At 39.6% G+C, this 9856-nt stretch overlaps 1 protein-coding gene across 1 annotated transcript in view; it reads right to left on the bottom strand.

The window, feature by feature from the left end:
• Nucleotides 1-4272: 4272 nt before the first annotated feature.
• APOB (apolipoprotein B) overlaps nt 4273-9856 on the bottom strand; it is a 38654-nt gene continuing 33070 nt past the window's right edge. Inside the window, 5 exon segments of the mRNA XM_030311575.1 lie at nt 4273-6204; nt 7364-7547; nt 7649-7763; nt 8155-8912; nt 8914-9855. Of these exon segments, the coding sequence (XP_030167435.1) occupies nt 4576-6204; nt 7364-7547; nt 7649-7763; nt 8155-8912; nt 8914-9855 (3628 nt within the window). The 3' untranslated portion in view covers nt 4273-4575.

Genomic DNA, 9856 nt, shown 5'->3' with positions numbered 1-9856 from the left:
GCATGACTACTCCAAGCAGATACTGGGAGTCAAACTAAAGCACACAGCTTGATCATGCTTCCAAAGTTCCAGGGCCTCAGGCTGGGCTCCATTATTTCATTTCTCCTTTGGTTTGAAAGGTTGGTTTTACAGAAAGAATATCTGTGTTTATAGTAGGATTTTCCACATCATCTGATAGCATTTTTGTTTGTTTTTTGAGAGAAGGAGAAAGAATGCTCTCATGAGTGCTCGAAGAGGGGAGGGGCAGAGGCAGAGGGAGAGAGAGAAAATCTTAAGCACACTCCACACCTAGTGTGGAGCTTGACCCAAGGATCAATTTCAGGAGTGTGAGATCATGACCTGAGCTCAAATAAAGAGTTGGATGCTTTACCAACTGAGCCACCCAGGCATCTTCATAGTATGTTTTTAAAAGATTATTACTCCATAAGTACAGAGTTTCTATTTGGGATGATGAAAAAGTTTTGGAAATAGTGATAGCTGTGCAACATTGTGAATGTAATTAATGCTACTGAGTGTACACTTAAAAATGGTTAAAATGGCAACTTTCATGTTACATATATTTCACCACAATTTAAAAAATGCAGTAAAATATTTCATTCTTCCATAATTTGGCTATTGTTGAAAGCGTTTTTATAAACATTGGGGTACATGTGCCTAAATGCCCACCAACTGATGAACAGATAAAGAAGATGTAGTTTATTATATACAATGGAATACTACTTGGCAATGAGAAGAATGAAATCTGGCCATTTGCAGTAACGTGGATGGAACTGGAGGGTATTATGCTAAGTGAAATAAGTCAGGCAGAGAAAGACAGATACCATATGTTTTCACTCGTATGTGGATCCTAAGAAACTTAACAGAAGACCATGGGGGAGGGGAAGGGGGAAAAAGTTACAGAGAGGGAGAGGGGCAAACTATAAGAGACTCTTAAATACTGAGAACAAACTGAGGGTTGATGGGGTGGGGCAGAGGGGAAAGTGGGTGATGGGCATTGAGGAGAGCACCTGTTGGGATGAGCACTGGGTGTTTTATGGAAACCAATTTGACAAAAGATTATATTTCATAAAAAATATTTCATTCTTTTTTTCTTCTCACAATAAATTTAAATTACTTCTTCAGAAAAAAGTTAGATGTATATGTTGGTTCAGTCTCAAGATAATACCTAATTAATTGCATGAGAAAAACAAACTCTGTTTTCTTGTTAAGTTTCTAAAGATACTTATAAGGTCATAAAATTAATACAACATTCAGTTAAAATTCTCCTTTGTTGCTATTCCTTTGAATATTGTCTCTCTTGCCCACATCTGCAGCTTAATATCCTGCTAGTTATTTCTGCTTAGGCACACCACTGCAACTTGAAAGTTACCACAGTTGCTTTCCAGCTGTGATAGTCTATGAGTCCATGCCTTACACCAATAATCTGCCCCCAACACATTCCTCCTGTTTCTATTGATGCCCCATGGCTCCTACAGATCATGCAGTTTCAAAATCTCACAACTCTCAAGTGTGCTTTACTCTTTCTTCTTCCTTCTTCTTCTGGTGTCCCCTGTACCCCTTGGTACCCTCTTGGTTCCAGAGATTTGCCAAGGCAGCTCCCTTTCTTATAGCTTTTGAACCCATCCCTTCTGTTCTAAACAATGAGCCCCTTGGTTCTATCAATTAGGACTTCATGATGCTTCTCATATTCTATCCTTTCTCACCATTCCTAGAAACTACGACTTGGGTAACTAAGGCACTCAGCATCTTTCATTTGGACCCTGGCACAGCTTCATATCCGTGTTCATCCCATTACAATTTATCTTGCGTGAATTATCCTATCAGTTTTCTTAAATCACAACTCCTATCACCCTTCCTGCTCCAAAACCCTCATTGGATGCCCTTGTCCAGCAAACAAGTTACCACCTTTAACTCTGGCTTTTGAGCTCTCTGCAATACTGCCAATCTTGCCTTTCCAATCCCGCCTCCCCTTACTTTTCCTGTGCTCTGGCCACTAGATGATCCAGTGTCTCTCAAACACACCCACCTATTCTTTTTTTCCTCATGTTTTTATTCATGTAGAATACCCTCTCTCCCTTATCACTTGTCAATGTATCTTCAAGATTCATTCCAACATTCTCCATGAAAACTTCTTGGTTCTCATTCTTTCTTATTATAGACCCTCGTAGTTGCTTTGTTTATACCCATCAGGAGAGAACACATTCCACCTATGATTGATAAATGGACAGATATCTAGGAACTGCATCTTAATGACCTTTATCTCCTCTCTAGATCCTTTGTGCTTAGCGTATAGAAGCATTTAATGAATGTTTATTGAACCGGATAGGTCTCCTTCCCTCTATTATATCTCCTTGCCGTAAACGCATTTACATTATCACCTAATAATCATGGCACTTCTTATCTGTACAACATTAAAGGTTGCAAAGCTCTTTCATATCTATTATTTCAACTGACTTTTATGAATAGCCTTTCAAAGACAGGTAGGATAAATACTAGCCTTACTTTGTAGTTAAGAAAATAGGCTCACAGAGGGGAAATAAGTTGTACAAAGCTATAAGCAAATAAGGAATGTAGCCAGTAATTGAACCCAGAGGTGTATCCTGATTTGTAGTAGAAGACCAAAGAAGAAACCAAGCAAAGTCCAAGCCCTCCCAAGTATCTCTTATTCCACCTTTATGGATGGCATAATGAAGATATTCTAAGCCACCCAGGAGTACCTCATAAAAGGATACCAGTCAGGGAACTGAATAGGTCGCATTGTGTGATTACATGGTCATTTTGAATTTGTGTTTTTTCTTTCTCTCATGCCCTAGATACAGATATTGTTACATGAATACCAGATACCTTGGATTCCTTCTTCCCCTCCAATTTAAGCCATAAGTCAAGACCACCTTTCAGTTTGAACTCTTAGTACATTCTTGCTACTCAGTACATTCTTGCTTATCAGGGAAACTCTCCTAGGACTATGCCTAGGACCACTCATGTGATGCCCTGGGACCTGGGCCTAATTTTCCTCCTGCTATCACATTTGGAACTGAGCCTTCATTTACCCACTCATCAATTCTCTCAACTATCTGTCCATTCATCCATCCATCCATCCATCCATCCATCCATCCATCCACCTGTCCACCCATCAGATGGACATCCATTGAATCAGTGCCATCCATTGATTGACTATCCAACAGACTTTCCCTGAGTACAAGATTCATCACTACCATATATTTTACCTCCTTAGGACTCTTTCTGGCTCCTCAGTTCCAAAGAATCCTGTTAAGACAGAAATATGCGAATGTGTTTTCCTTTTACAGGTAATGCTTGTGTATTTTAACAGTGACCTTCATGAAGGGAATGTGAAAGCTTTATGAAATATGGTGGAGGTTGAAGGCGTTTTTGGATGTAGAGGGTCTTTTCCAAACAAACCTCATATAGGACTTGGAGGGGCTAGTAATCTCCAATTTCCTACTCCCCAAAGGTTACACCCTTCTTTTGTTATTCAACACTGTTGAAAGGAAAGGTATCCCAAAGATATTAGTGATGGTAGATATTAGATATTCCCAAAGATATTAGTGATACATAGGTTCTTTGTAGCTTTCCCTTAATAGATCTCAGCTTGGATGCTCTGCCTGGGGGTTGCCAGTGTTTAAAAACAGAGCTTGAGATAAGTGGATGCGGCAGGAGAAATCCTTGGGTTTTGATTATACTTTGGATTGTTAGATATTAAATGTGGAGAAATGAGGAAATTCAAGAACATAAATGTATGCTTGATCCCAGAAATGTTAGGAGTACATATCCCCATGCCCCCTTTTCCACACTTACTTTCTGTGCCTTGAATGGATCCTGGCTAAGCTGCAGGGAGACATCTGAGGTCCCTATTATCATGAAGCCCTGGGGGCCAGGACTTCCTAGTCATCCTTTCTCAATTTCTGGCAGGCTAAGTGAAATAAAAAGCCTGTTGGTTGATCTCAGCCTAGCAGAGAGCCTTGCCTGGAAAGAGCAGACTGTGGGTGAGGAAGACTGTGCGGCACATGAAGACAAATGAGATGCTTCTTGGGATCAAATTATGTGAAAGTTTTGCAAATAGTTTTCCTTTTCAGTTGGCAAATACAATTCCTGATATCAGTTACCTTTTTATTTTTTAGGTGGCAAAATATTTCTCTCCTCAAATTCTCCCTTCCCCTTTTATTCTATTACTCTAAACTCAGTATGTATTCTTTGACAGGTTTTGAAATGCCAGACATTTGCTATCTTTCAATATGATTGAGCCAAATTGAGTGCTATGATACACAATAAAGAGTTCATTTATTTGTTTTCCCTCCCCCAAGTTTAGTAAAACAACTCAGATACTGATTTTCTTTAACTTGCAAAAAAAAGTTATTTCCCAGAGTTCAGAGACCTTTAGCGATCTGACGCCAGCTTCAATGCAGACCCAGTTCATGTGTGCTTCTGCTTATAGTCAGCTGCTTGCCACGAGGCTGGCTCACTGTATAGTTATATTAATACATACAGTTTGAGTTTTCCCCCTACTATATTAAAGTTTAATAGGAATGGAAGAATAAATGAGAATTGCATAAGAAATTAAAAGGTGATAGTAAATTCTCCTGGAGAAACCTTTATGGAGGGGATCATGTTATTGACTGTGGCCGATTGTAGCTCTTTCAGCAATTCAGTGATATATCTCAGAAACATGTGGTATGTTTGAGTGGACAGGTCAATCAATCTTTTGGACTCAGTAATGAATTTTTCATAGTAATCAGAGAGTTGGTCTGAAAAATCCTGTAGTTTATATCTGAACTGCTGGTGGTAATCAGAAATGATTTCCTTCATTGCAGTGGCCTGGCTTTTAATTATTTCCTGAGCACTGGTAGAAAGCTCTGCAATCTTCTCTTTCCCTTTTCCATCTGCATCAGTAAGGATGCTGAGGTATTCCTGGATATCTTTCTGCAAAAACTGCTCAACTTGATTTGAGAGTTGGGAAATCAAACCAGCAGTACTGATAGTGTATTTGGAATGGAAGTCCATAAGGACATCCACTAGGTTCTTGATCAAGCTGATGATCTTTTCTTCAAGTTCATAATACCTTGATGTCCAGCTGACCACAGTTGGATCAACATATTCTTTGTGAAGATCCTTTATGAGCTGATGGAGCTGTTGTAACTGTTGAGAAGCTTCCTGGAGTTGGTTTTGGACAAGTTCATTAAACTTGTCAAAGTTAATTTTCAGGAATGTAAAAGCAGTTGGAATATATTTTTTGAAGATTCTATTGATCACGTGTTGAATATCATTAATGAGATAAGTAAATTTCTTTCCCTTTAAGCGTTGAATTTCTTCTTCTATCTCTTGGAAAGCTCTTTCTAAATATCTCTGAAGATGACTTAGCATCTCTGTAGTCTTGATAGACTGAAGGTTATTAAGTGCATCCTGGATCTTTTGTGATAAAGATTTCAACAGGTTCCCAAACTCCAAGACAACATCTCTTAGTTTATAGCTCTCTGAATTAAAAGGAAATTTAATCTCTACATCCTTGATTAGCTCAGATTTCTCCATCAGGTCTTGGAAATAGGAAAACAGTATTTCTAACCCACTATGGATTTTTGAATATACCTGTGACAGCACCTGCCCTACTTCCCTCATGACCATAGTGAAGAGTTCATCTCTAGAGTATGTCCCGGCTTTTCCTGGGAGCTGGAATCTGGTGAACTTTAGGAAGTCAATCAATGAGTCAACATGATGACTGACTTTGTTTTTGTATTCCTGAGTGACTCCCATTAATCTGTCAAACACCTTATTCTGAAGTCCCTGGAAATCAGCTTGGCCCTCCTGAGCCAACAGTTCATGGTACAGATCCTGGGCCTTGTCCTTCCACTGCTGGTAGGTTCTAGTGGTGGCCCTGGCTACCCTCTGGAGCCCCATATCTACCTCATCAGTCTGCCTCATGGTGCTTTGATAGGCCCACTCAGCACTGTTCTGCAGACTTCTTCTCAATTTTAAAGAAGCATCTCTCAGATTGAGTCCTGTGTACTCCTGGTGATACTTGTTGGCATAGTCATAAAGGACCCCGGTGGCCTTGGGCACATTGTCTTTGAGAGAGCTTAGTAGTTCAGACACTGCCTCTTCTTCCCAGCTGACTTTGATCTGACTTTTATCATCAGATTCCTGGTACCTCCACTCAGTTTTGAATATGTTGAGTTTTTTATCCAGAGAGGACTAAAACCAGAAAAAAAAGGATGATAAGAAGATGTTTTCAATTATCCTGATTACATAATATACTATAGTGAAACTTCATTAGCAGTTAAAAATAAAGATCAGAGGATCTTTCATATTCTGAAGGGGGTTTATCTTTAATACGTCAGTTCATGTGTTTGTCTTATGGTTAAACAAGTTCACTGCTGTTAATTCCTCTTTATCGTATGCCTCAAAAAGAATAAAATTATGAATGGCATTTACAGAGTAACACTTAACATTAAGGCTTTCTTAGAACTGAAGATTATAAAAGGAGGAGGAGGGAGGGGAGGAAAAGGAGGAAAAGGGAAAGGAGGAGGAGGGGAAGGGGGAAGAGGAGGAAAAAGTTGAGAAAGAGACAGGAGAAGTAGAAAAAAGGAAAAATCCCAGAGCTTATCTAGCAGAGCCCTAGAATACCAGTATCAGGAGCCATTCATTCTCCAAACTTATGACAAACTTTAGCAGTAGAACCTGATTGCTTCTTCTTTACTAATAGCATCTTTGATTTGGCCCAGCAGAGCTTGTAGAGTATATCAGAGAAATTTGGCATATCTCAACTAACACTTCTATTGTGGGGAAGAATTCTGAAGCCTCAAATACTTTGGAAACCACTATTTGAAAAATGTATTCAGCACATGGCAGACTTTGCTCATGATTTAGGTGATGAGACATAACCTCATCTTTCTTTTTTTTTTAATTTAATGTTTATTTATTTTTGAGAGAGACACACACACAATGCGAGCAGGAGAGGGGCAGAGAGAGAGGGAGACACAGAATCTGAAGTAGGCTTCAGGCCTGCTGTCAGCACAGAGCCTGATGCGAGGCTCAAACTTACTAACCACAAGATCGTGACTTAAGCCAAAGTTGGATGCTTAACTGACAGAGCCATCCAGGTGCTCCATAACCTCATCTTTATAAGTTTGCCGAAAACTAATAAAATAATTGTGGAAATAGGATTGTGTGTGCATCTAATTATAATCAATAAAATCATTGTAATACATTCTGGAGAATAGTTTCTCAGAGAAAAATTTGAACCTGCTCATTGCTTGGTTTCATCTACTTTGGGAAAGCCTGGAGAGGCTTTCTGATCTGCCCAAATTCTCTACTCACTCTTGGGGTGAGTAATCCATTAGATGGGACTCACCTGAGGGTGGTAGTACAAGTTCCATTTTAAGGTATTGTTATTGCCTTCCAAGTCCAAGGCCACAGTGCCTATGGCTGGGGAGGACAATGAGGAGGAGAGGCTATTCTTATTTAGTTGGTAGTGCAGATGGACATCAGTGAATGTTGGGCTGGTGATGTCAAGACGAATGTCTTCTTTCCAGTCCCTGAAAGGAGAAAAGCAGATGCGCCATCATGAAAGGGGTATGGACATGGAAAAAATCAGAATGATTTGAAAAGGCATGAGATTTCCACAAAAGTTCCATACCAAAGTCCTCGATATTTGTTATCTTCTTTATATTCCGCACTGATGTCATGGTGTGCGAATGTTCCCTTTGTCCTATAGAATAACACACCATCTTCAATTTTGTGTGTTCCCACAACTGTAGAGGAGAGATGTTATATTTCGTTAGATTAGTAACCGCAGGACATAAGTATTTTCATTGTAAAAGCCAGGAGAATTCTATCTTAACTATATGCTTTACATATTTGAAACATGCAGCCCACATTTAAGAAAAAAATAGAAGGAGATATTATTGGTCCTAAAAAATCATCATAGAAAAAAATATACTTTCTTTGAATCTATTCCCCTTGAATGCCAGTAGGTTTTCTACAGGGTGGTTTTTACATGTGGAGTATGTATCTTTCTCTCTTTTTAAAATTTTGCTATGGAGAATAATTGTGCTTCCGGTCATATACAGTATGTTCTTATTTATTCACAACTCTCATTGCAAATATATAGCATCTAGAAGAGGAGTCAGGACATTTTCTTACCATTTAGATCATATTCCAGGAACTGAATGGTTGAACTGCACGTGGAATTCAGGAATGTTTCAACGTATTCTACTTTGTTTTTCAAACCAGTGCTCCAAGTAGCATTATACAGGGGAGAGGCCACTCCAAAATGTGCAGTCAGTGCTCCAAAGGAGGGTATGAAAATTCCAGCAGGTACAGAGAACTTGATGGAAGGAATCTCAATAGTCTGCTCAGGCATGGTAATAGCTGGCAACTCAAAGTCTGCAATCTTGCTGGCCACCTCATTTAGATACTCAACAGCACTGCCAACTGAAATACTTTTTGGAAGGGTGAATTGGGACACAGTTAACTGAGATGCAGGTATAGTTATTTCAAAAAAGGGAACTGAGGCATCTTCTGGTTCAGAATATTTTGTTAACACATCAACTTTGGGGAATTTCACTTTGGGTAGTGTTGGTATACTGAGGGCAAATGGCAAAGTGCTTAGCTTCTTGTAGATTTTTATTTCACTGAAATCAAATGTGTAGGATGGAACCTGAAGATCAGTAAATGGGACTTGGAATGTAGGTATGACAAGACCCGAACTTAGGCCATTTAATTTCAGTCTGGGAACAATGAATTTATCAGCCAATTCTTGCACAGGGACAGAGAAATGATAGCCATTGGGGTTTTTGGTGTACACGAGAGAAGTCGAAGCATGAAGATACTGTTTTCTATCAATGCTGGTGGTTACATCTAGCTTTAGGAGGTCCCATAAGCTCTTGTCATAAACTGTAGGGCATGTCTTTGAGGAACCACAGAGACACTTTTAAGGAACTTGCAATGTCAAGGCGTGCTTCTTCTTGGTCACTGGAAAGCTGTACATTGTTCTGGAAAAACCCAGAATGAACCTGGACCTCACTTTTCCAGCTGACCTTCTGATGCTCAGAGTTAGCATTCAGGGACACATCCTGGCCAAGGTAATTGATATCAAGGAGGGAATTGGGCTGACTTGCACGGACCTGAACAAGGGCTGACATTTTCCATGGGGAGAGTTCCAGGGTGGCTTTGCTTGTATGCTCTCCAGATGTTAAAAAGAAGCCCTCTAGCTGTAAATGGTTTTTCGTATTGTGTTCCCAGATGGCATAGATGCGTCGGATAGTGGCTTCTCCAGCAAAATTTTCTTTTACTTCAAGGTTCCAGATACCATCGACTTTGGAAGCCCCTTGCAGCTTCACTAAAGACCTAGTACTCTTGGAATTCAAATAAGTGCTGGCCTCACTGGCAATAGTTCCTGAATATTCCCGTGAAAGGACTGAACCCTTGATATCTCCTTTGGTAGATGACTCAACAGAAAAGTAAGAGGTAAGGCTTTCTAAAATGAACTTGTGGTCAACTGCCCCAGTAGCAGTAGAGTAAAGTTTGGGAGAATTGAAATCATATGTTAACTCAATGGATGAAGACATAGTAGGCTTTGACTTGGTATTTCCATTAAGTTCTTGTTTGAAATTCATTTTCAAAATGGGAATTTGGACTTTTGCAGATGTTGTCACTGATGCTTCCATGCTTTTCTTGGTCAGACTAATAGTACTGTCATGATTGCCTTCCATGAATTTATTACTCAGAGACAAAGCTGTGGCTAGCTTTAAGCCTCTTTTCCTTGTCAAACTTGAGGTGCCCTCTAATTTGTACTCCAGTGTGTCAGTGACGGAAGAGAGGAAGGTAACAAAATGAGCAACAA

Source organism: Lynx canadensis, chromosome A3, assembly GCF_007474595.2.
Source record: "Lynx canadensis isolate LIC74 chromosome A3, mLynCan4.pri.v2, whole genome shotgun sequence".
NCBI lineage: Eukaryota > Metazoa > Chordata > Mammalia > Carnivora > Felidae > Lynx > Lynx canadensis.
This window is presented reverse-complemented; position numbering and strand designations above follow the sequence as displayed.